The following is a 26679-nucleotide window of genomic DNA, read 5'->3' on the forward strand; positions in this document are numbered from 1 at the left end:
AAGAACGGATAGCTTTATTGAATTAGCAATAAATTCTTTCAATTAGTGTAAGGTTTCTAATATCTGGGACAGACTAGGCAGGTACCTAAAACGATTTTTTTTTCATGTACTATATTACCGAGTTGCGGAATTAAAAAATACATAATATTACATTAGTACCTACCATATTTTTCGTAATAATAATTATAAGCAATTATATATCTGGAGAACCAATGTCTCCCAAAATGAATAGAACCAGGTTGCAAGTCCATGCAGAAACTTCGGTTATATTATGTTATTCCAGAAATTGAAGGGAGCGTGCATTTTAATTCTCGCTTACTTTCACGTGTTTGTAAAGAGTTTTGTTGTAATGAAGTGTAAGTACACTGTGAGCCGCTGACGCAAAACGAATGACTTCAGTGATAATCTTGAATTGAGACTTCAAGAATGGGCAGAAGGCCGGCCCTGTTTCATTGTGTATTGACTATTTGTTAGAAATGTAGGCGCTTCGTTCAGGAGTTGTCAATGGTCAAGGCATGTATTATTTTAGTAAACGCTTCACCGCGTACGCACTTTGGACAGCAGTGGTCAATGGTCAAGTCAGGTATTATTTTAGTAAACGCCTCCACCAATGAAGCCAATGTTTTAAATCCCGCCTTCCTGGCGCTCAAATTCTGGACACCAGTTCCCGAGTAGCCCGCCTATACCGTCACCCACCATGTCAATGTCATACCTCACCATTTGATATCCTTGTCAAGATAATAATCCTCATATGTAGTTATGGTATAGTACAGAGCCACCTTAATTGGTAATTTACTCAAGTCCATTTTGACAACTTTAGAAACAAAAAACTGTTGTTTTTTTGAACTGATGAATTTTTGAGATACGCTTTAGATCTGGATTATTTTATGTACTAAATGGACTATTGATTTTACAAATTAAGGTGACGATTTATTTTTTGTTATGTTCAGCCCTAAACCTGAAGAAAAAATCATTTGACCGAAGATTTAACCTTCCTCCCCCTCAACAACTGCGCCACTTCCCGAATGGGCAGGACAGACATTTATTACGTATATTAATTACCGTAATGTCATCCAATTTAATAAAAATGCGTATATCCACGTATGTATGCGTGATTGTCACCAAAATAATGCATTGTCATCGACAACGAGTCTATCTGCAGAGTTTCAGCTCGATCGGATGTCGGGGAGTTGGTTAATTGCCACATCCAACATTCAAATACGTGTATTTAAAAATTTTATTGATAGTAATAATATAATTTTTCGGAAGATTTGTAGTATTGTTTTTGTTAAAAATCACCTCAAGGGCACAGTGTTTTATATAATGACGTAAATCATCATAACACAGCGAGATTCAGGAACATGATTAGGAGATTCAGGAACATGATTAGGAGATTCAGGAACATGATTAGGAGATTCAGGAACATGATTAGGAGATTCAGGAACATGATTAGGAGATTCAGGAGATGTTCAGGAACATATATTTTTGTGAAACTCGAGAGTTTCACAAAATAAAATAATTTTAGGCTACGTTTCTTTTTGCATAAATCGAAACAGGCGATATGCTTAGAAGCAATTTTAACCTGCACCACCAGCGGAAAAGTGTGATTTTTTGTTAAATTTCAATGTATTTTACGAAGGCTTTGACTAGTAAGCAGGTGTACCTATGTGACAACAGCTATATACTGCTCCAATTGCTTGAGATATTGTCCTCTTCCGGGCAGTAGTGCAGAGGTAGTACTGAAAAGTCTCTTCATCGAATAGGAAGGTGGTAGGCAATGCTTGGGGCCTGCTATACTATACTGCTGGTAGTCAATGCTTGGGGCCTGCTATACTATACTGCTGGTAGGCAATGCTTGGGGCCTGCTATACTATACTGCTGGTAGTCAATGTTTGGGGCCTGCTATACTATACTGCTGGTAGTCAATGCTTGGGGCCTGCTATTCTATACTGCTGGTAGGCAATGCTTGGGGCCTGCTATACTATACTGCTGGTAGGCAATGCTTGGGGCCTGCTATACTATACTGCTGGTAGGCAATGCTTGGGGCCTGCTATACTATACTGCTGGTAGTCAATGCTTGGGGCCTGCTATACTATACTGCTGGTAGTCAATGCTTGGGGCCTGCTATACTGTACTGCTGGTAGGGAATGCTTGGGGCCTAGATATACTGCTGGTAGTCGCACACAACTACATTGCTGAGTGCACACACAATTATTTCGACCCCATCTTTTCCGTCATTTTGATTTTTTCACCCTAACCGTTTCGTAATATAACATTCTCCGCTAACCGTGTTAGGGTTTGATCAAGTGTTGATCATCCGTCAATCATATCAGACTTTTGCAATAATAATACATTCTTGACGACAGATCAAAAACTGGTCAAATTCACACGGCCCTAAAAATGGTGCTGATCAACATGTTATTGAAAATTATAATTCATATCGGAGAATGAAAAAGTTTTTTACTAAAAATATTTTATTAATTTACTAAACTATAAGAACACATTTTTTTAACAAATTGTTGATATTCTATTATTTTCTAACCAATTTACATTATTTATAACACAATATATTGTACACTTTTATTTACACTGTCAACAATTTCTTTTAAGTTTAATGAAATTATACTGTTTTAAACAAAATATGTACACTAACATCTTTGTTTAAAAAATATTGCCGTAAGAGGTAAGAGCTGTCACACACTTGTCACTTGGAATCTAAATGGAAGATACCTTGAGGTTTATAGCTGAAGCAGGAAGCAGCCTGATGGACACGTCCTCGTACGAGGCAAGCGTATGTGACAGTTTGGCGGCGCGCTGTGTGCGCGCATTCATACGACACGAGGCAGCCTAGTAAAGCACGCTTTGGGTTTACCGGTGGGCTCACACGTCCATGTGCACACGGCAGAAGGCGATTGATGCTGTTCGTACGCCCGCCTTGCACCGTCTGGACAAAGCTTCTGAAGCACTCGCGCTCAATAAACCTGAGGTCCCAAGTGTGTCAGAGCCCTTAATGTATAAAAATATGTATTTAGTTAATACTAGTTAATAATATATCTGAAAATATAAGCAGCGTGTATTCACTATTGAAGCGGACTCCGCTTACTGCTTACTGGTATCACATCGGTCCTTAATCATAACTCTTTATAAAACTACTTTTCTCTGGAATCGATAGAATGTTTTAAAGCATAGAAAATAATTATTTGTTGTCTGCAAGAAGATTTTAAACTGATACATATTTATTTATAACGTGTTTTGTGATTAAATAATGGGTTCCAAACAGAGAAGATAAATGGAAACGTTGTGTTTTTACGTTTTCCCTCTAGAGGCACCTTCATTTTAAATAAGGCACTCTTGTGGGTATCATTTGAAACAAGGGGATGGAAAACTGGCCCAGCTCACTTTATTAAAATTACTTCCTTCTTTAACTCAATGTATATATAAATATATGTATAAAATATAATATATAATAAAATATAAATATTTTAATTTTGTTTCAATTATCCGTTTCCTCATTGCGTGTAGTATTTTCAGATAAGAGAAAACCTAAACACAAATATAGTGAAAAACCTAAGTACAGAGGTGGCTTCGGTATTTTTGATTATCTGGGAACTTTCCCATTTCCGTAAAATATTATTATTAAGGCGACACACGACGGGGGTTTGTTTGCTCGGGGCTTATATTAATTAATTACGACGAATTCGTAACTATACTATCTTTTGTTAAGACCCATTCCCACGAATGTAACTTATTTATATTTTAGATTAATTTAAATATTTTACTTTAAACGGTTTGAAAAATTTTGAGCTATAAAATTTGGGAAAAGCACAAGATTTTATTTTTCTGGCCGACGAATTAGTTATTTCCCGAGATGTTCAGTTAGAAACATCTGCGATTTTAGTAAAAGAGATCACAACTTCTGAGAGTTAATCAGAATTAATTTAAATAAACCCCGCTGAAAGATCAATTTTCTAAACGTGTGAGGGGAAATTCTACTGCAGGTCCGTTTAATGCGCCGAATCGCGCGTTGGATATTTTTATACACGTTTTTCCACTTTCGTCGTTAAGAGGAACGGACCTTATTGATACAAAATGTTAAATTTGAGGCTAAAATACCCAACCAAACTACATAATATTTTTTAATTAAAATATATATCAAATATCCAGCACGGATACTTTTATTTTATTTTATTTGTGATTTAAATTATGATGCACGGGACCTTAAATAATTAAATTTGCATGATTTAAAAGGCAATGTAGGATTTTTTTTTGTTAAGTCAATTGTAATTATTAGAAAAATAACCTTACTTTACCTACTGTATTTATGATGATAAATAAAACGTATCATAAAAGGGAATTTTTTGGCTAGAACTAACATTGGGTTCCAACTGAAATCAATCGTTTGTAATTTGAATTTAAGTCCATCAAAATGCTTTAATTAATTTTTTTTTATTTCATCGTGTATTATTATTTTGTATAGTAAATAGAGTAAAATTTATTTTTAAAATAATTTTTAATTAACTCACAAATAAATATAAAAAGTTGCATCCAACATCATGAGAAATTAAATTATTTAATGGCTAATATTTTATTATTTAAAACTCAAATAAATAAATTAGCACTTATCCGGAGTAATATAGTTTAATTAGGTATTTTGGACTAAAATCTAAATGTATGTTTTGCATGAAAAGGGCCACGGAGCCGTTCCTTTTAATATTCCTTAGTTTATTTTAGGTTATTGTGTCGTCTTAATATAAATATATTGCCAAAATTTCCAATGTGGTAAAATATTATTAATTGAATTATTTCATAGCCAAAATATTAAATTAATAATTACGTAAAATTTTGTTTGCTTCTTTCATCGCTTAAAATATATTTTTTAATAAAATATATAGAAATTAATAAAACAATACAATTAATATCAAATGAGCTTAAACATAAAACATACAATACAATCACATTTTATATAAGATTTTAAGTTTCCGTAGATTTCATACGCAGGTAAAGATGTGGTAGGGATTCGTGATATTCGATGGTTAGGATTGGTAAAGATTCAATAATAGAAATATGCTTAGTTTATTTTTTTACTTTTTTTTTTTACTAATTTAGCCTTGAAGTGCTTTTAAGTTTTTTGACACGATATTATTTAGAACACTTGTGTCAATCAATAATATATTTTTTTATTGGATTACACTTTTACAAAACAAAATCTTTTTAAAATTATACCAACTTTAATCCTTCGTAAGTTATCAATGATTTTTCACTGGTATGTGCATGGTCAATAAATAAACTTTTTCAAGTGAAAGTCACCAAAAAGTCCAATTTTGATAATAATCAATAATCAATATTAACTGCTCAGGGCTAGAGATTATCTAACATCGAAAAATCTGTTAGCAAGTTGTATTAATAATTTTACTATAGAAATTTTGCCATTATCCTGTAAGACTATAGAAATAGTAATTTTACCTATGCGGGTACTAAATTATATAATTGTTCAGAATAATGATATTTTAGGTTCATTTTATTACGTAATTGAACTCTAGATACACAGTTTAAAGCTTTGAAAGCACGTTATTAGATTGTAAGTATGCCAGTTAGCTAAGTCTAGTTATTTCAAAGAACTTTTACAAGTTAATTATCAAGTTCTGTGAAACAACTGAGCTTAATACTTAGTTTCGTGATTTTATTTACTTGAATATTATAATATAACATAAATACACAATAATTATTTCTTAAATAATGCAAAATCCTATGGTATTTCGCTTTTCAGGTATAAAAAACATTAACATTTCCTCGTCAACAACTAACAACATTCGTACAGATCTAAGCATTTCGTTAAAATCTTTGGTGTATATTTATTATAAATATACTGCAGGATATTAACAAATTTTGGTGAACACATTCGTATTTTAAAATTAAGATGTCGGGTTTGGGCGGGTCGCGGCAGGCGTTATTATAAACAAGAGTATACTGGCAAACCTGTCGCTACTATCACATATAATGTATTATTATGGAATTAACATACATTGAGACTACTGGAACAGAGAAGACGTCACATACAGCCATGTTATGCAATCTCTCGCATGTTTAGACATCTTTCCTACAGAATTTGAATTATTAAACATTGTATTAACGCGAAACAAACGAACGAGACCAGCTTATGAAGAGTAAATCTTAACGATTCACTAAATTGTAAATTAATGGACAGTTAGTTTTCATTAAACTATTTCTTAAATACTTTCAAATAAATATCTACGAAGATGTGCAATACATTACACGAACAAAAGTTTAAAATATATAGGAGCACACTGTATTAACATATATACAAGATTAAATGTAAAAACAATCCGCCTGCCGCTGCACCAGAGGCCTCCGAACAGTAGGTACCTACAAACTGGGCGGAGGACTTTCTTTATAAGAGCACACCGTGAGAGGAACGTCAAGTGTCCGGAATGAGGATGGAAGCAACTACTGCTGTGGTCGGCTGTGCAGACTGAGAGTGCAGGAGTGCATTCTGCTGGCCCCTGGTGCATCCCAGCCTGTATCTTACTCTAAGCTAAATTTTACATTTTACATTATTATCCATATCGGTGGAAGTGCGTTCGTGTTATTGGTACTTTAATCATTCTCATAATTAACATTCAAATAAATACTATCTCTGTGTCTACTGGTCCCGATGCATAATTTTTAAACAAATTACATTTTAATTGGACCACCATCCTTTTTATTGGTTTCTGCAATAAAACGAATAAAACTATCATATTACTGCTATTATGTACATTTCTGAGGTAATTTGACAATAAATTAACCTCAAAATATCAACAGTTTAAAAAGGTCAGCCCCGCGGAGCAATCGTCTACAAGAGAGACCACTGGTCTCCGAGCTTAATCGAGAATGAGCAGTCATTCGTGAAGGTTCTTACTGAGCAGTAAGTTGTTGTGCGGGCCAGACAAGTGCCTGATCAACTCTGGCATCGCTTCGAAAGACATTTGGCAGAAGCAACAGTTGAACCTTCCTGCCCTGTTGGAGCGACCGTCGTTCTCGCTGGAAGATATGACATTTCTGTGAACGGAACAAAGGTGTTTGAGAAGATGCGCCTTTTGTTTGAACATGGCCACACAGAGGCGACACGCGAAAGGCTTCTCCCCGGTGTGCACCCGCAGGTGAGTCTTGAGGTTCCAAGACATGCCGAACTGCTTCCCGCAGTACTCGCAGCGGTACTCGCGCACAGGCGGCTGCTTGCTGGAGCCCTGCTCCTCGTCCGCCGGGGGGTACAGCGGGGGCGCGTCGTCGACCGCCCCCACCTGCGCCTGGCACAGCGACCAGGCTCCCCACGAGCCCGCACTGGGCGGCCGGTGGTCGGGCGGCGCGGGCGCGGGGGCGGGCGACAGCCCTCGCTCGGCCAGGTGCGGCGGGGCGGACGCGCTCAGCGGGTGAGTCAACAGGCGAGGGACTCCTGCCTGCACCAGGCTCTTTCGATACCGTAAGTGTGCCATTTCCTCCAGATAGCTCGGAGAAAACGGAACGAAGGGCGGGTTTTGCGATGGAGAATTGTGGAAACCGGGTCGCCGTTTCCGATGCGGGGTTACTACATAGTTTTCTGGCGACGTTTGAACGAGGGAAATGAGATCTTGATCAGGAGGCTTCAAATGACTATAATCTTCATGCTTTAGCCCTCTAGAATCTAAATCTAACGGTTCGATATAATTAGATTTTCTTTTTACTCTTCCATGCGATCCTCCGTGTTCGTGCACTCGTGAGAGTTTTTCCGCGAGGTGCCTTCGATATAATTCTTCTACCGCATGTTCTTCTATACTCGATGATGTCGATCTTCTCCTCGATAATAAAGCCTGAAAGTAGAAATTCGAATTAACAATTGTCTATAAATATCTTAGAGAACAGATAAACAAACTAAGTGAGGAGTGTCTAATTACCTTTTGTGCTGCCACAGTTTCTGCATCCATATCTCTCGAGTTCTCTGTTTCGCTTGTAAAATGTTCGGAGCTTCTAGCGAGAGATAAATTGACTGGATTCAGAGAGCTCCTTCTCCTGCTGCCTACCCTGGCACAATCCTTCACCTCCTCTCCACATTCATCGTCCAATTCACCTTCTTCCTTCTCGTCAGTGCTACTCTCGTTGGAGAACACTTCGTTCTTGACCTTGACGAGGTCGTCTTGCGAGTGTGATTGCGAGTGTGACGAGCTGTGGCTGCCCTTGGGGTCCTTGCTGCAACCCGCGGGCGGCGAGGCACGCTCGCTCTCCGAGTGTGATGAAGCTCCCGCTCCCAGCGCGGCAACTCCTGCTAACTCCGCCGCTACTTTGTTGCTTTCATTACTGTTGATGTCTGTTTTTGAAGACGTTCTTGATCTATCAGATATCTTGCCATGGTGCCTTTCGTATTCGGCCGGTCTCAAATCCTTTGTTGATTTCCAAACATCCGATTTTATATCTAATAATTCGAACAACTCCCTCATGTCTTCGATTTCCCCGGACTGGAATACAATCAAATGGTTAGTAAATATTCTTTCTTTTTTAAATCAAGCAATAAGTAAATTAATATATTAAAGCAATGAAATGCCTTCGTATGTTTTAATTTAGCAAAAAGGGTTAAATTAAAATTGAATTAATATATTATTTGCGAAAAATCACTCTTTAATATACTGTAGCTAAAATTAAAACATACGACTGAAATAATACGAATATACATGGTGATTATTTTAGCACTAAAAAAGAAAACATTTCGTCTGAAAGTGGATAAAGAGAGAAGTTAAAAATGTCTATTAGTTTTTTTTTCTGTAAGTTTATGAAGAGTAATTCTGTTACACGGAGAAATCGTACTGATATAAAATATTCCTAATTTACTATAAATCTCTTCAAACTATTCGCAATCTAGTTAAAAATGGGATTTCAGGCCTTTGGTGAATGAAATGATAGGTTTACTAATAAACTTTTAGTAAAACACAAATGTGATATCCGGATGTCGGTACACATGTTCATAAAAAATCTAATATTTTCACATTTCGTCATTGAACATTGTCCGGACTAACGCAGGTGCATGAACACGTATTCCGATAAACTATGAATATTCTAAAAGTTTATTAGGGAACGGCCTGCAATCCTGTTTTTAACCTGTTAATCCTGTTTTGAAATAAATCAGCAAAACTCATTTTTCTTTGTGCACAAAAATAGTACAAAAAAGTTTATCATACAAACATATACAGGTTACTGTAAGTAATGTGATGGGCATTTTTTTTAAATTTAATGAAAATAAACACTTTAATCTTAATAAACATATTTTAAATAATACAACAACCATTTTCACATACATTAATGGTAGTTTATCGGTTGGGTAAAATTTAAAACACGGTTTATAGTAAGGCTCTTTGGATATAACACTATTAAGAGGAAGCTAAAATCCAAAAATATACCTTATATTGTAGGTAATAGGCATTAAAATCGCTCGACAAACGGAGTCTAGAAACGTTCGATTTCAAGCACAAAACTAGTTTTTATTTATTTTGTAAATAATTTTATAACAAAGCAAAAAAAGTTAATCATGTTAAATTGTCACAGATAATCTTAGCTATAATACCTACTGTATTTTTTAAGTTGTTTCTTTTACGCGTTCATAAATTTCTATTGATTTTTTTTTTTTGTAATTTGCATTTATATTTTTTGTTGAGTAATTTATTTATTTATTTGTATTCTACTTAAGCGAAACGATAGAAAAATTTTCAATTCATCTAAAGCATATTTTTTGGTATTCATAATGTAAACCAATTCGTTATAAAGATTAATCAAAATAGTGATTAAGCATTAAGCTTCGCATTAAAATTAAATAATAATAATGGTCATGTTTCGAAACCAATGGTCTCTTCGTCGGGATTGACGTATACTTGTAATGAACATTATTTTTTAGATATTAACTCTTTCAGAAAATAATCAAGTGCCGAGAAAAAGTCAAGTAGTCTATCGAAGAAACAAACCTCAATATACGCTTGTCCACTGTACAGAAAATCCAACAGATGTCGCATGAGTTTGCTTTCTATCCCCGACATGTGTATGGCCACGGGGTAATCTTGCAGGGGTGTGTCGTCCAAAATTTTCCTATTTAACAAATAAAAGATTATTTAATTCGTATGGAATTCGAATACATAACTATTCTATCCTAAGTTACCATAAACAATATTAACTACTATTAGCCCAGTAAATAATGCAAGGTAATTCGTTAATCAAGTTGGAAATAATTGTAATAGTTTTGATACTGTTGCTTTCGACATTTTGATGAACAAACAAAAAATATCATTTACGGAACCTCGAAGATGCGCCTCGCCAACTTAGAAAATATGATGTTATGTTAGTATATTCCATAAAATTAAAGGTTCTGAAGTTATGAACATCAAAAAATCAATTGGAATCGTTAAAGAACTCGATAGGTATTTATTTATCAAAAATTGTGTCTTTGCAATATAACACCTATTAAATTGCAGAAAAACGACATTGTTACAGAACGTATGGACATGACGCCATTTTGGAGAGTGGAGCTCACGTCATGGGGCTCGAAATCTCGAATGTTGTGTCTAAAAAAATATTTTAACATAACAAAATTTCTGAAAGTGTGTTTTTAATCTAAAAAGTTTATTTCTCTTCTTATTTGTTTATATTACCAAGCACAGGCAGTGCCTTTGTGGATTCCCTTAACTTTTATTTGTTTGAATTGTTTACGTACGTATTTTTTTAAGTTTAAAAAAAATGTTGGGAAAAAATGTTTGGAAAAAATAAGGGGAAAAAAGACAAAGCTTTCACCAATGCATTCAAAGACATCAACGGGATTTTGTCGAAAATTTTAACCAGTAGGTATGTCTGAAAAAAAAATAATAATAATTAATTAATGGGGTACTAAGTTCGTGTCTTCTAAGGGCTAGTAGAATACGGCAACGCTTTTTATTTCGGAAACATTTAACGAGATTGCAGCTTTTACAAAAAATGTAGTTCCATATTCTGGCGCTGATATCTTGACCTTTACCTGTTTAGGTATTTACGTTAAAAAATCTACCACTAACGGAAATCGCCTTGAGTGTCAAATGTTATGTTTTTACATTGGGGAGTGAATAGAATGGGAAACACAAAAATTGTTTCTCAAATAATTATCAATGGACCGAGTGAGATAATTATTCTGAAAGTGCACTATAAATATCTTAGGAAAATAATACAAATGAATGAAAAATATTTACTTCTATACAGAAGGTTAAATTCGGCGTCCACTACGATGCGGTGAGCGTGTAAGGGCGGCCTGCCTCGCAGTGGAAGAGCAAGTCAGCGTACCGCCCTCTGGCACACGCTGCAGAAAGGCAGCAGGGTGTATATTACCTTATGAGAGGGCTCGCAGCGGCCACCACCATTCGGTGAGCGTGCAAGGGCGGCCTGCCTCGCAGTGGAAGAGCACGTCAGCGTACCGCCCTCTGCCACACGCTGCAAAAAGGCAGCAGGGTGTATATTACCTTATGAGAGGGCTCGCAGCGGCCACCACCATTCGGTGAGCGTGCAAGGGCGGCCTGCCTCGCAGTGGAAGAGCACGTTAGCGTACCGCCCTCTGGCACACGCTGCAGAAAGGCAGCAGGGTGTATATTACCTTATAAGAGGGCTCGCAGCGGCCACCACCATTCGGTGAGCGTGCAAGGGCGGCCTGCCTCGCAGTGGAAGAGCACGTTAGCGTACCGCCCTCTGGCACACGCTGCAGAAAGGCAGCAGGGTGTATATTACCTTATGAGAGGGCTCGCAGCGGCCACCACCATTCGGTGAGCGTGCAAGGGCGGCCTGCCTCGCAGTGGAAGAGCACGTCAGCGCACCGCCCTCTGGCACACGCTGCAGAAAGGCAGCAGGGTGTATATTACCTTATGAGAGGGCTCGCAGCGGCCACCACCATTCGGTGAGCGTGCAAGGGCGGCCTGCCTCGCAGTGGAAGAGCACGTTAGCGTACCGCCCTCTGGCACACGCTGCAGAAAGGCAGCAGGGTGTATATTACCTTATGAGAGGGCTCGCAGCGGCCACCACCATTCGGTAAGCGTGCAAGGGCGGCCTGCCTCGCAGTGGAAGAGCACGTCAGCGTGCCACCCACCCTCCTGACCACGCCGCAAAAACACAGAAATTCAGAAATGCAGAAAGGTATATATTACCTTATGAGAGGGCTGGCGGCGGCCACCACGATGCGGTGAGCGTGCAGGGGCGGCCCGCCCTCGCAGTGGAAGCGCACGTCAGCGTGCCGCCCGCCGCGCCACGCCGCGCCCACCTCGGCAGCGATGCACGCACGGTGCTTGCCGTAGCTCAGCGTCAGCAAGCCTTCGCCCATGCTGCACGTGCTGAAACCCACCATCACAGTTGCTATATTATACAGAATAGTGGAACACAATCTGAATCATCTGCCAAACAATGCAAGGGAGACATACTGAGATAGACAGACAGAGCTGAATATACATGCGGTTGTAGCTTCGGCCAGTACCTACCCTGATTGTTTTAGCTTGACAAATATTTTTTTTTGTATGTTTTTATTTAGTTATAAAAAAATACATTTTACAATGATTATACTAACTTATATCTTTTGTATACTTTATATGCTTATGTTTTCGTTTAATATTCATTATATGTTTATGTTTTATAATATTTATAAGCTCATGTTTTACATTCTTAATATGATTATACTTTACATTCTTTACGTGCTTAGGTCTTATATTTTCAACAATTATATTTACACTTTATATACCTATTCTTATGCCATATATATTGTATATGCTTATGTTAAATATTGACACCAACTAAACACTTATATCTCTCGTATATCTTATATGCTAAAGCTTACATTTTACATTCTTTATTTGCTTATATTTTATCTTCTTTATAACATTATGTCTTATATTATTTATATACCTAAATTCTACATACGTTTCATGCTTATGTTATATATTATTTATAAGCTTATGTTATATATTCGCAACTACTCTCATATAAGACACACGTTTTCAAATTCTGATGAATAATATTATCACGGATGAACTAGATAGCACTTATAATATAACAGAAGAAGTATGTAATAATGTTGATGAATGTAACCTTGTTTTCAAAAATATGACAAACTCATTAGTAATTATGCACTTAAATATTAGGAGCATTTACAAAAACATTAATGAATTATTATGCACCCTTAGTCTTTTAAAAACTGAACTCGACTGTATTGTTTTGACAGAGGCACACCTTAATACAGTAAATATAGATAATATACCACAATTACCGAACTTAACTTGTATTTTGACGAAAACACACATTAACAAGAATAGTGGCATAGTTATTTACGTTAACCAAAAACACCAAGATATATCTTATAAAGAAATAAACATGACCCTCACGAACTGTGTAGCATTAAAATTTAAAGTAAATAATCAGATTTATCAAGTTATTGCTGTTTACCGAACCCACGGATCAAAAACTCAACAATTTATAGAGAACCTCAAAGATGTAATAAACAAAACAAAATGTCAAAATACTATAGCGACGGGTGACTTCAATATAAATATAGGTCTAAATTCAAACAGCGTCAAAAAAATGATTTACTTAATACGATGGCTGAGCTTAACTTCATTTCATGTATAAACGATTACACTAGAGTTGTGCCCCTACAAAACCCATCATGTATTGATCATATCTGGACTAAGGCTGACACAACTACACAATTAACACCTGTCATTTGGAAAACAAACATTACCGATCACTACACGTGTTTTTTAATTCTTCATTTAAAAAAAATGTCCTTTTCCAAAACTGCATTAAAACAGTATAACATAAAAACCTTAAACATATAACTTCTTGAATAAAAATTGAAATTGGAAAAATGGGTAGAAACATTAAACACCGAAGATGCCGAAAAATCTTCAATTATATTCGAAAAAACACTTCGCGAACACATAATAAATGCAACTATACATAAAAACGTTAAACCTAAATCAAAACATAGAAAAATTAAGCCCTGGATCACCCATGGAATAGTTACCCCAATTAGGAATAAAGAAAAACTATTTTATCAAACCCGAAAACAACCTAATGACTTAAATTTATTAGAATTATATAAAAAATACAGAAACAATCTTACAAATTTAATTAAAAAAACAAAAGAAAATTACTACAAGGTAAAAATTGAAGTTAGTGGTAAAGATAACAAAAAAGTCTGGGCTACAATTAACAACATTATCGGCAACGGTAATAAAAATAAACAAATAAATAAAATAACTTATGACAACGAAACAATAGACTCAATAAAAGAACCAACTAAAATTGCAAATATTTTCAACAACTACTTCGCTAAAGTCGGAGAGAAACTTGCCAAAAAAATCGACTCGTTCCAACCTGAAAATACTACCAATACATCCACACAAACTTGCCAAAATATTTTTGAAAATTTTGAAAAATGCACCCAAATAGAAATAGAAAAAATTATAATCAACCTACGAGTGTCCGCGAGCCCTGGTTTTGATAATATCACAGTAAATGTATTAAAACAAATGAGACAATTAATATCCAAACCAATTGCACATATCATTAATAACAGCATACAGCAAGGAATTTACCCAAAAATATATAAAAATACAATAATAACCCCGATCTTCAAATCAGGAATTACATCTGACGTCTCGAACTACCGTCCCATATCTATTGTATCTAACGTAGCAAAAATATTTGAAAAAGTCGTAAAGTCACAATTAACTAAACATATCACTTCAAATTAAATCATTAATGATAACCAATTCGGCTTCAGAGAAAATTTAGGTACGCAAGATGCAATAGCAAAAATAACCTCTATAATATATAATCCTCTTGACTCGGGAAATAAATGTTTGAGTTTAAGACTCCAGATATTTTCATATCAGAGGGTTCGGCTCGGTAGAACTTGTAACAGGGCCTATAAATCCTACTGATCACTCAACATAAATATTTAAAAAATCTTTCGTTATCCTACATGTATTCGAAATGACCGACTTTTGAATCTTTATATATAATTTTTTTGATAGATCTAATACGCCTAAATTTTTAATGAGAGAGCTAGGTATAATGCCAGCAGCCGAAATAACGAATGGTAATATTTGTATAGTCTGATAATGCCAAATTATTTTTATTTCATTTCCTAAATCTGTGTATTTTTTTATTAATAGATTTCTGAATATTACAGGAATTTGGAATAGCAACATCAATGATATAAGTTATTTTTTAATTTTGTCATGTAAAACTATATCGGGTCTATTATGACTAATCGTTCGGTCTGTTAGTATAGTTTTATCATAATATACTTTATAAAATTCGTTTTCTAAAAATGAATTTGGTTCGTATTCATAATATGGTACTATATTACGGCAGTCAATCAAGTTATGTTTAATTACCAAACTTTGGTGAATTATTTTTAAAACTTGATTGTGCCTAAATGTATACTCGGACGGTGCTAATATAGAACATCCCGATATAATATGTTCTATAGTTTCCGGAAAAGCCAAACATTTTCTACACAAATCATCAATTTGATTTGTATCTTTGATTATATGATTCCTATAATTTTTAGGATTAATGACTCTATCCTGAATGGCAAGCATAAATCCTTCTATTTCTGCGCTCAACTCTCCAATACTCAACCGTTTGTTTGACGAAAATTTGTTTTGGTTGAGATAATTAAAGTGTTTTGCGTGTAAAATTTTATTTGACCAGGAATCTAATAATTCCTGGTTGGGATTTATAAAAATGTTTGCATCCTCATCGTATAAATTTAAAGGCGTAATATTTTTATCTGCCTTGCAAATTATTTTGTGCATTTCTGAGCTATGAGCTTTCCTATGGAAAAAAGTTCTTAGCATTTCTACCTGATTATGTTTCAAAGAAGTCTATTTTGATTATACCTCTACCTCATAAATTTCTAGGTAAATTAACTCGTTACATAGCTGAATTTGGATGATGGCAATTAAACTTTGTTATCGTAGTTCTAATTAATCTTTCTTAGTCATATAAATCTGTATTAGACCATTTAAGTATGCCAAATGAGTACGTTAATAGAGGTATTGCCCAAGTATTTATTGCTTTTACTAAATTTTTAGCAGATAGATTGCATTTTAAAATTTTCCTGATGCTAGTTTGAAATTTAATCCTAATATCATTTTTAATACTAGTATGGTCTAATCTATTTGATTGTGGGTATCCTAAATACTTATAAACCTCATCCCCTTTCATACTAGTAATTTGGAAATTTCTAAATATACTCTCGTCCCCATCTACAATTTTGCCTTTCTCTATATGGATCGTTATACATTTATCTAAACCAAAAGTCATTTTCATATCATCTGAAAAGTTTTTAACTACCTTGATCATTTTCTCTAAATTTTGTTCAGAATTCGAAAATAATTTTATTTCATCCATATATAATAAACGCGAAATTGTACTACTCTCCCTTGTATTCTTAACTTTTATTCCAAACTTGCTTTTAATTAACATTTTAGATAGAGGATTTAATGCTAAGCAAAACCAAAGAGGACTCAATGAGTCTCCTTGAAAAATTCCTCCTTTAATTGAGATGCCCGGTATTACTATTTTCTTACCTTTTAAATTGATAGGTAAATCGGTATTCCAAAAGGATATAATATTTTCCAAAAAGCTAATAATAATGGGGTTAATTTTATATATATTTAATACTTTGATCAGCCACGAGTGCGGGACACTATCGAAAGCCTTTTGGTAGTCTATATAGCAAGTATGTAAATTACGTTTTCGAGTTTGAATCTGTTTTAGAATTACAGAATCAATAACTAATTGTTCTTTACATCTCATATGTTTTCTGCGACAACCTTTTTGTTGTTCAGATAAAATATTTTTTTCATCTAAATGAGTATACATTAAATTTGTCAAGCAAGAGATTAAAATTTTGTATATTGTCGGTAAACATGTAATGGCTCTGTACTGAGAGGATTATTAATATTTTCGCTTTTGGGCAACATATAAGTAATGCCCTTAGTTAGAAAATTTGGAAAATTTTGATGTTGACTGACAAATTTTGAAAGATTTTTTGCCAAAAGAGGGTGTAAAGTAGTCAGACGTTTGTACCAAGAATTATATATCCAATCGCGACCCGTGGCTTTCCAATTATGAGTATTTTTTATAATTTTGTTTAAGAATTCAACCGATATTTTAGAAAAACTCATTTGTTCAATGCATGAAAAATTGAGTTCTTCATTTTCTATCCAGGGACTTGACTCGTTATGTTTTACATCTTTACTACAAATTTTAGTCCAAAAATCGCGCATATCTGATTCAGATAGCAACGGAATATTATTATTCGAAATAATATTTTGTTTATCGTCAATTTTGGAATAAAATATTTTTTCTTTTTGAAGTGAAACTTCTTTACGCGCGTCATGCAATTTCGAGGAGTAAAACCAACTCATGACCGAAACGAAAATGCGGGACCGATTAAAGTTCATTTGATGTAGTAAAAGTTTTGAAGTAAAATATAAATGCTTCTTAGCTCATCTCGACAACTGGCGTTGGTGGTGTAATGGTCAGCATAGTTGCTTTCGAAGCAGTTGATCCGAGTTCGATTCTCGGCCATGGAATATTATTTTTTTGTTTTTAAGGAATTTTTTTTTTTTAATGGTTGACCATAATATCAATCCACTAAGTAATATTTTAGGCCTGTAGCATAATTGAAAAGTTAAAGAATGATATAAAATTTTTTATGATGTTAACGATAAAAAAATGAAAAAAAACATAAAATTAAAATAAAAAATGGGCCAACGGCACGCGGTGTTCCCAAGCGGTCACCCATCCAAGTACTGACCGCGCCCAATGTTGCTTAACTTCGGTGATCGGACGAGAACCGGTGTGTTCAAAATGGTATGGTCGTTGGCAAAAGTTAAACAATATTAATTTCTATTCTACCTGCCAATAAATATATGAAAATTAGTATAAAAAAGCCCTAATAATATTGAAAAAATTAGCAAGGTGTGTGCGAGGTTGATAAAAATAATCATTACATACGCGCTTGAAAAAGATCGTAATTACATTAATAAGTTTGTAGGAATTTTTTTTTTCAATGGTTGACCATAATATCAATCCACTAAGTAATATTTTAGGCCTGTAGCATACTTGAAAAGTTAAAGAATTTTATGATATTATTAATTATAGTAATGATAAAAAAATAAAAAAAACATGAAATTAAAATAAAAAATAGGCCAACGGCACGCGGTGTTCCCAAGCGGTCACCCATCCAAGTACTGACCGCGCCCAATGTTGCTTAACTTCGGTGATCGGACGAGAACCGGTGTGTTCAACATGGTATGGTCGTTGGCAAACGCTAAACAATATTAATTTCTACTCTACCTGCCAATAAATATATGAAAATTAGTATAAAAAAGCCCTAATAATACTGAAAACATTAGCAAGGTGTAAATATTATATACCTAGTTTAACTCACTCTCCTAACTCATCTTCGCTGTCTACAGGCAGAGCGCACGACTGTGGTCGTGAAGAACCGAGGTTCGATCCCCGCTTTAACTAATTTTTTTTTTCTTTTTTTATAACTTTTAATTTTTTTTATCACATGCTACTTATAAATATGTCAATAGACAGAAAAAAAGAGAGAATGAAATGAAAAGAGAGAGAGAGAAGAATACTAGAAGTTTCACTTCTGTCTTGCGTAGGCTTGACACACCCATTTTTTTTTCTGGAATAATCTGTTATTATTTTTTTATGGTACGTATAATTATATCTTTTTAATCTACAAGCTTTTACGCCTAATTTTTGTTTTAATAAATCCAATAAATCATTGATTATATTTTCATTATTATGACTATCAATGTTATAACCAAATTTTCTCCCAATTTCATCTACATGTTTCAAAATTTTCCTACTTCTATTTCCATTTTTATATTCTATTACTCTAGCTATGTTACTTCTTAAAAATACTACATCATTTTCTAATCTGATCTGCCATTCTGGTTTACTATAACTATATGATCTATCATCAGAAGATGATAATTTAATTCCTAGCTTATTACAAATATGCAGTAGCATATACTATTGTATGAAGATCTAAAAAACTAATTTCCTCAAATATGATTTTTGGTAAAATTATGTTATATAATTCAAAAATTAATTTAGATAATTTCTTTGACGTATGCAATTTTGGTAATTTTGGTATAACTGTTGGCTCTACATCTATATATCTGTTTATATTATTATGAAGTAAGTTAGCTAATTCTACTGCATTATCATAAAAAAGTTTAAATTTGCAATGTTGATTTCCCTAAGATTATAAATAACATCTAAGTTATTTTAATCTACTGTAATATCATTAGATATTTCGACTAGAATATTATCCAAACTATCTACATTCAATGCATCTGATATGACATTACTTGTGTTAAATTTTTCTAAATTATTTCCCATTTGCAATCTATCTGCTACTTATCTTTTAATCTGTTCTAATGTGACTACAGGAATTTAATTATTTTTGGAAATTGCTCGCTTTTGATCTGCTAATCTTTGTTCGTTTACTTGGGCAATCGGATAATTTTGTGAGAAAAGTGAATGTAATTTTTCCCCTTATAACAACATATCTGTTTCTAATTTGGTTACATAAAAATATGAACGAAAAATGAACATATTGACACATAGTTTTATGATAATTAAATGTAATATTATTGTAGTCTAGATAAATAATAGATGGTGATCTTTAATAACCAAAATAACGTTTATTGTAGCAGAGCACACACATTACAGCCATTACAGAGACTTATACTTTTGACACCTACTTCCTGTGCATGTAGTGTTACCAACTGAATGTTATTTCATTGCCATATTACAACAATTATTATTATAGAATATCCAAAAAACAATTATTCGTATGAATAATAGTATGAAATTTAAAAAAAGTGGTTAAATTAAATGGAGTCCCACAAATTAAACATTTTAAGACTCCACACGAGAAAAATAATTTTCCCTCCGGGCGAATGCCATCTTTGGTGACGCTGTGTGGAGGGTCCTGTGGAAAGAGGGAGTAGACCTTGGTCCAACAGAATTCAGGTCTAAACAAAAAACTTACCTTTTTAAGCTTTCATACTCTTAAATTAAATATACCATTCCTGAGAGTAGCATTCTTGTATTGCTACTCTCAGTGTATTATAATACACCCTACGCGCGACGCATTTAACATCATGTCTATTAAACAACTATATTCTAAAACTATACTCATTTACATTCATAAACACAAAACACAAGAAATAACAACAAACACGTACAATAGAAACACTAGATCTCATGATCAAAAACTTATCCAACAAATAATTACAAATACAACTTTTGGGCAAAAAAGCTTCTTATATCACAGTATTAAACTCTACAACAAAATACCACTCACACTCAAAAACCTCAACACTTTAACATTTAAATCTGAAATAAAAAGCTGGATACTTAACATAGGAAGATCTGAAATAGAAAATTTACTGAAATCAAACACAGACTAAAACAGAATCAACTGAACTATACCAAAAAACAGTACCTTACTTATTTTAAAATTACTTAAAAAATATATATATACTACATTATACTTTGTTGTAATATTAATTTCTTATAATTAAATTATAATATGTAAATGACATCCTCAGCACGGGAGATCCCAGTGAGGATATCATTATATCTATGTGTTAATAAGAAAAGAAGACAATAAATCATTATTATTATTATTATTATTATTATTTCCAGGTTCCGAGCTTACTTCACTCTGGCTTCGATGGGGGCCCCGTATCTGAGCTGGGTTTATGACAATAAATAAATAGATTCAATTTATTTTTAATTTTTAAACTTTTTTATTAACAATGAATAATTAAATGATGGTGGATTACGATACGATACGACTGTACCAACCCAGGAGCACTCCTGTCCCGGTGAGATCGGTACACCAAGGGGCACTATTTTTTTAGTACTTGGAACACTTGCTCGGAGGATATGGGAAGGAGGATAGAATTTAGTCAATTTTGGAATTTAGGATGGGCAGGAACAAAGGAATTGATTGAACGTTATTGTTTCTTTTTTATCACTTCATTATTTTTGCCTCTTCTTACATTTATTCGCCTCTTTTTGGCTCTCTTGGTTCATCTTGTCTCTTCTTGTATCTTATTCTCTCTTCTTTTTTTTCTAGTTTCTCTTGGCTTTTTTACCTCTTCTTGACTCGCGTTGGCTCGTATTACATATGTTCGCATCATCTCGCTCCTTCTTGAATAGTCTTGTCTCTTATATCTATTCTTATTCCTTAACACCGCTTCTCGTCCCTTATATTATTATATTATTTTTTAGTTCTTATTGCATCTTCTTGGTTCTTTTTGTCTCTTGCATATTCTCACTTGTTATCGACCCTTACTGACACTTCTAGTTTCTTCTAGTCTATTTTATTTTATTTTATTTATTTGGGAAAATCAACAGATTATTAACATATATAAAAATAAACTAAATAATAAAGATAAAATCCAATAACATATTTTCACTTAAAATTATAATAATAATAAAGAATATTAAAAAAAACTAAGGGTTCTGTACCCGTGGCCTGAGAGATTTACAAAAATACAATATTGTAAATAAAAAATAAAAAATAACAGAAGATGTAAGAACACAAATAAATAAAAATTTAAAGTTAACTGATATACTAATAACCAGCTAAAGTTCAAAAATTTAAAGTTAACTGATATACTAATAACTAATAATTTCAAAAATTTAAAGTTAACTGATATACTAATAACCAGTTAAAATTCAAAACATAATGTATTGTAAAATTTCAACGCAGCAGCAATCAATAAAAGCACTACACAAAAGCAATAATAACAATATAATAAATGTATACCTACAACTAAATTGAACACGTGAGTATAAATTGGAAGGTAAGTAACTGGAAAGGATTCAAAACAACAACATGATAACTTCCAGTAGAATATTTAAAATTATTACTCTTCTTGCATATTTTCGCCACGTTTTGGCTAATATTGTCTCTTCTTTGCTCTTCTTGCCTCCCCTTGTATCTTTGTGGATCTTTTCGCCCCTTTTTATCTTTTCTTGTTTCTTCTTGCATTTTCTTACTACTACTTGTTATTCTTGTTTCTTTTTCAGTGTTCTTCTTCTGGAATCTTTAAGTCTCTTCTTAGCTCTTCAAGTATCTTATTCCATCTTCTCACCCATTGTTGGCTAGTCTCGTCTCTTTTTTCGCTCACTGCATCATCTCGACCTTTGTAAGTTCTTCTTGTCCTCTTATTATCTTTTCTAGTCTTTTCTTAGCCCTTCTAGACTCTTCTTGGATTTTCTTGTTTTTTCTTGCTATTTTTTACATCTTCTCGCCTCTTCTTGGCTCGTTTTGCCTCTTCCTAGCTCTTCTTGTTTCTTCTTACTTTTTGCCGACCTTTCGAGTCTGTTGGTATCTCTCTTAGCCGATTTCTTTTCGCTTCTTATTGCTTGTTTTAGCCTCTTTCTTACTCTTCTATTATCTGTGAAATACCCAAATATAATTGAAACCTGCATAAAAGCTGGGCAACACTAACTTGGAAAATCAACTTACAATTAATTTCGATAATGTCTTAGCTGGGAGAAGTGTTCTCTCTGGGTGTAGGTTGGGAATCTACCACAAAATATTATTTCCTCAAAAAACGAATATAATCCGGAAGAGTTTTATCTTGTAACTTTCACCCATTTTCCGGGTAAGATCAAATCTCTGTTCCAATACAATAAACACCAGAGCATAAACCTTGCCCATAGATCAATCAGTTTCAATATTACTTTCATTATCAGTTGAAGCCAATCCACAAAACTTAATGAGGTAAAAGAGAAGCTAGGCACGCGCCCAACTTTACAATGAAACTGAAAGCGATAATATCCAGGTTAAAGAGTACCTCCTTTCTGCCAATTCGATCCAGTTCACGTAATGCAACAAGGTAATAATCCAAGCTACGAATTTAGATGACATTTCAACGAATTTATGAGGAATAACAGTCATGATAATCTCCTCGGCCATCAGGAGCCAACTCACAGAACATAACAAAGAAATAAAAACACTATACGAATTTACACAACTTTACAATGCAATTTTAAGCATAACAGTCAGAATATTGTATACATCATTGGCGCCAGTCCATATAAAGTAATCAGGAAACAATCCAAACTACGAATATTACGAATTCTGAAAACAATAACATCCAGTACAATGAGTATCTTCTTGGTCAGTAGGAGCCAGTTTACAGAACTTAACATATTATAAAGAATAACCAATTAATAAATTGACACAGGTTTGCAATGAAAGAGAAGGCGATACCAGTCAATACAAGTATTATTTCCCCAGTCACTCTGTTGACTGGAGACTTTTCGGGACTTGGATTCGTAACTTTTTTGGTGAACCGTCATGTATCTTTTATCAGGAGATTTTTAAATGTGTATGAGTGTTTCAGGCGAATAATTATTGCTTGTAAAATAATTGAACAAAAAAGTTACGAATAATTCATGTAACTTCAGAATGAAAGTGATTCCCTCATCCGAGCATTGTAAAATACTAATCATAGAATTGTTTCTCAGATTCGTTTGAAGAGTGACCTACTTGAAGGAATAATGTGATCTCATTCGGAGAGAAATGTAGGTGAACCTACTACCTACAGTCTACAGTACCGTATAGATACCGATTCAGCTGTCACACACAATCTGCTCACCCATTGCGTTATCAACACATGTATTTACTATTAACAATTCATCGCACAAGCACAAGCGAGGTTTTGGGATACATCGCACAACCGCCTACCTTCGAATACAACGTAGGTACATACCTACGTACAAGTATATTGTATGTGTATGCATACACCTATATATTATACTCTAAGTTCAACACTTCAAAACCAACTAATATTAACCAAATATTATGCTATTATAACAAACGTTATTTATGTTCTATACTTTCATACTATTTTTATATTCTACTGTATTCTTCCATACTTCCTTATATTACTATATAGTCATTTACATTATTTATGTTCTACTTTCATACTATTTTCACGTTATTTATGTTCTATACTTTCATACTATTTTTATATTCTACTGTATTCTTCCATACTTCCTTATATTACTATATAGTCATTTACATTATTTATGTTCTACTTTCATACTATTTTCACGTTATTTATGTTCTATACTTTCATACTATTTTTATATTCTACTGTACTCTTCCATACTTCCTTATATTACTATATAGTCATTTACATTATTTTATGTTCTTAAATATTCTTTAATAAAATTTTATTTTATATTCTTTTATATTCTCTTATATGGATCTTCCAGAATGCGACTTTTACATATTGCTCAATAAAATTTAGCCTTCAGGCCAGTTCTCACAGTTCGTATTTTCAAAGTTAGTGTAGTTTCCCACATTTGCAGATTCGACCCTACAATAAAACAATTCATTGGCCTAGTATTTTTATAAAAATATTGTCTTGTTTGTGTATCATTTATGATTTGAGAATTCGTGACATTTTACTTCAAGCGGCGGCAGCTTTCAAATAGAGCTGTTCGCTCTCTATTTTATGATCACCCTAGTTAAACCATTATGCCTAAAAATATTTTCCAATATCTTTCCCACCCCTGTCCTATAGTAATAAAAACCCCAAATAAAGTTTCATCTCCCTTAAAATAATTTCTCTAAAATATTTGTATTGTTTAAGTCACGTTTGTATCATTTAGGATAGTTAAGAGCATTATCTTTTATGTTTAAGAATGTTTTTTGTGGAACAACTTTATTTTTGTAATATGTCCTTCAGAATATAGTTTAAATACAGATACCTCCCAGAAAAAGGACAGTATTGCTATAACTGGTAGGTACAGGCGTACCTACGCAGGAGCTAGTGTTGAAATAACTGGTAGGTACATGCGTACCTACGCAGTCAGTCGTGAGATAATTACTAGGTTTATGTAAACCTAGGGAAAACTGAAGAATAAAGGAAACTAGACCTTAATTCTTTCAGTTTAAGTTTGAGCAGAGGAAAATAAGATCCTCTGCAATTATATTGTGATTTAATAAATTTATATGTCAAGAAGAAGAAGTGTTTTCCTGCATTCCATCTGACGGCGTGTACTCGTATACCACGATAGCAGAAACACCTTCTTTATGTTAATGTATAGAAAATCGACCACCATAACACGGGCATGTGCTTAGCATGGTGGTCGAAAAATCCTCAATGCATGTAACAAGCAATTCAATGAATAAAGAAACATAAAAAAAAAACGTCTTAACAAGGGTATTTTCTGTGAGCATTTTATCGTCAGATAAGCAGATATTTTTGCCAACATCAGTTTACCGGTTTAGAAAATGCTACCATTGCAGAAATCTTTTTTGTTGCACTTTTTAGGACGATAAATGAAGTCATATCGAAACGTTCAGCCTGAGCGACAAGTCTACTCTATTTTATCGAATAAAATTAATGACCAGAAAATGGCGTACTATTAAAATGAGGCGATCCATTCGAAAAATTACAATTAGTTTATTACTCTTACTCAAAGAGTATGGACAATCATAGTTACATGCTTGTACCTAACGACCAGTAAGACAAAATATATTAACAGATTAAATATCTGTTGTGGATATGTAACTTACTCGATGACGTGTATGATACAAACGTTAACGAAACTCTGCCAATAGCCATGACTCACTGTAATATTTGAATCCACATATAAGTTCGTAATAATTATTTAGATGCCCTACGCAATACGGCAATTCTTATTTCAATCAGAAGTGCACCTTCAACGTTGTCAAGAACATCACGGTGCAGGCGTAAGCAGCGTGTTAACAATTCTGTTCATTGCTTCATGTATGTAACACTTGTGGATAAGAGAGGGGGGTTCAAAAACTGCAACTCAAGGAACTCGAAAGAATAACAAGGTTTTTTTCATTGCCCAAAAAAGGAAATAATCGAATCATTTGGCCATCTATCCCACTGCTACGCTGATGAATAGCAAGTTTACTTTTATTGCTTTCCAGAAGATATAGGCCAGTCTGAAAATTCGCATATCTGAGAAGAAATTACTCGCTGATAACTTCAAGTAGATTGAAGCTGAATCCGTCAAAAATTTAGTTTCTCTGGACAGCAAAAGCAGACGTCAGAATAACTATGATGACCCTCCAATAACCATTCCAAGAAGTGACATCACTCCAAAGACCTCTAAAACTCGTGTGAAGAGAACCACAATCACGGGGTTCTTTCAAATGTGGCAAGTTAAAATAGTGCGGAGAAACCCTACCAACAGAGGCGACCAAATTGCTAGTCAATTTTTATGTATTTATTTTTTTCATTTTTGCCCGTGGGGTTTTACATAAACAAGTATAAAATAATTACATTACATAGTACTCAGTTACTCAGACCCCAGCACGGGTAAGCCACCCAGTAAGGCCAACATTACTAAATTGTAGTAAGAAATGTAAAATATAGTTTTAAAAAAAATAGTGCATTCAAATGGACATAATAATATTAAAATAAATAATAATATTCTAATAGTTTGCCGTGTCGTTTGTCCAAGGAACCAGTGGTCACATATCGATAAAAAAAAACTGTTTTAATTGCTGCCCACAACACAAAACAACATGGCTTAGCG

The 26679-nt window shown here is 33.9% G+C and overlaps 1 protein-coding gene and 2 non-coding genes across 7 annotated transcripts in view; all 3 read right to left on the reverse strand.

Annotated features, from left to right (window-relative positions):
* Positions 1-2: 2 nt before the first annotated feature.
* ken (zinc finger and BTB domain-containing ken and barbie protein) overlaps positions 3-26679 on the reverse strand; it is a 110638-nt gene continuing 83961 nt past the window's right edge. For all 5 annotated transcript variants that reach the window (XM_089647035.1, XM_089647034.1, XM_089647027.1 and 2 more), the window contains exons 4-7: positions 12174-12356; positions 9984-10104; positions 7932-8489; positions 3-7847 (exon numbers count right to left, since the gene is read on the reverse strand). In XM_089647035.1, coding sequence (XP_089503161.1) covers positions 6900-7847; positions 7932-8489; positions 9984-10104; positions 12174-12346 — 1800 coding nt within the window. In that variant the 5' untranslated portion in view covers positions 12347-12356 and the 3' untranslated portion in view covers positions 3-6899. The remainder of the gene's footprint in view (positions 7848-7931; positions 8490-9983; positions 10105-12173; positions 12357-26679) is intronic.
* LOC149424789 (5S ribosomal RNA) lies at positions 17806-17924 on the reverse strand. Its single transcript, XR_016305699.1, has one exon. It is a non-coding gene; the product is annotated as a 5S ribosomal RNA (ribosomal RNA).
* On the reverse strand, positions 18247-18365 carry LOC149424790 (5S ribosomal RNA). Its single transcript, XR_016305741.1, has one exon. It is a non-coding gene; the product is annotated as a 5S ribosomal RNA (ribosomal RNA).

The sequence above is a fragment of the Hesperophylax consimilis genome, chromosome 3 (assembly GCF_061612785.1).
Source record: "Hesperophylax consimilis isolate HC1 chromosome 3, BYU_Hcon_1.0, whole genome shotgun sequence".
Taxonomy (NCBI): Eukaryota; Metazoa; Arthropoda; class Insecta; order Trichoptera; family Limnephilidae; genus Hesperophylax; species Hesperophylax consimilis.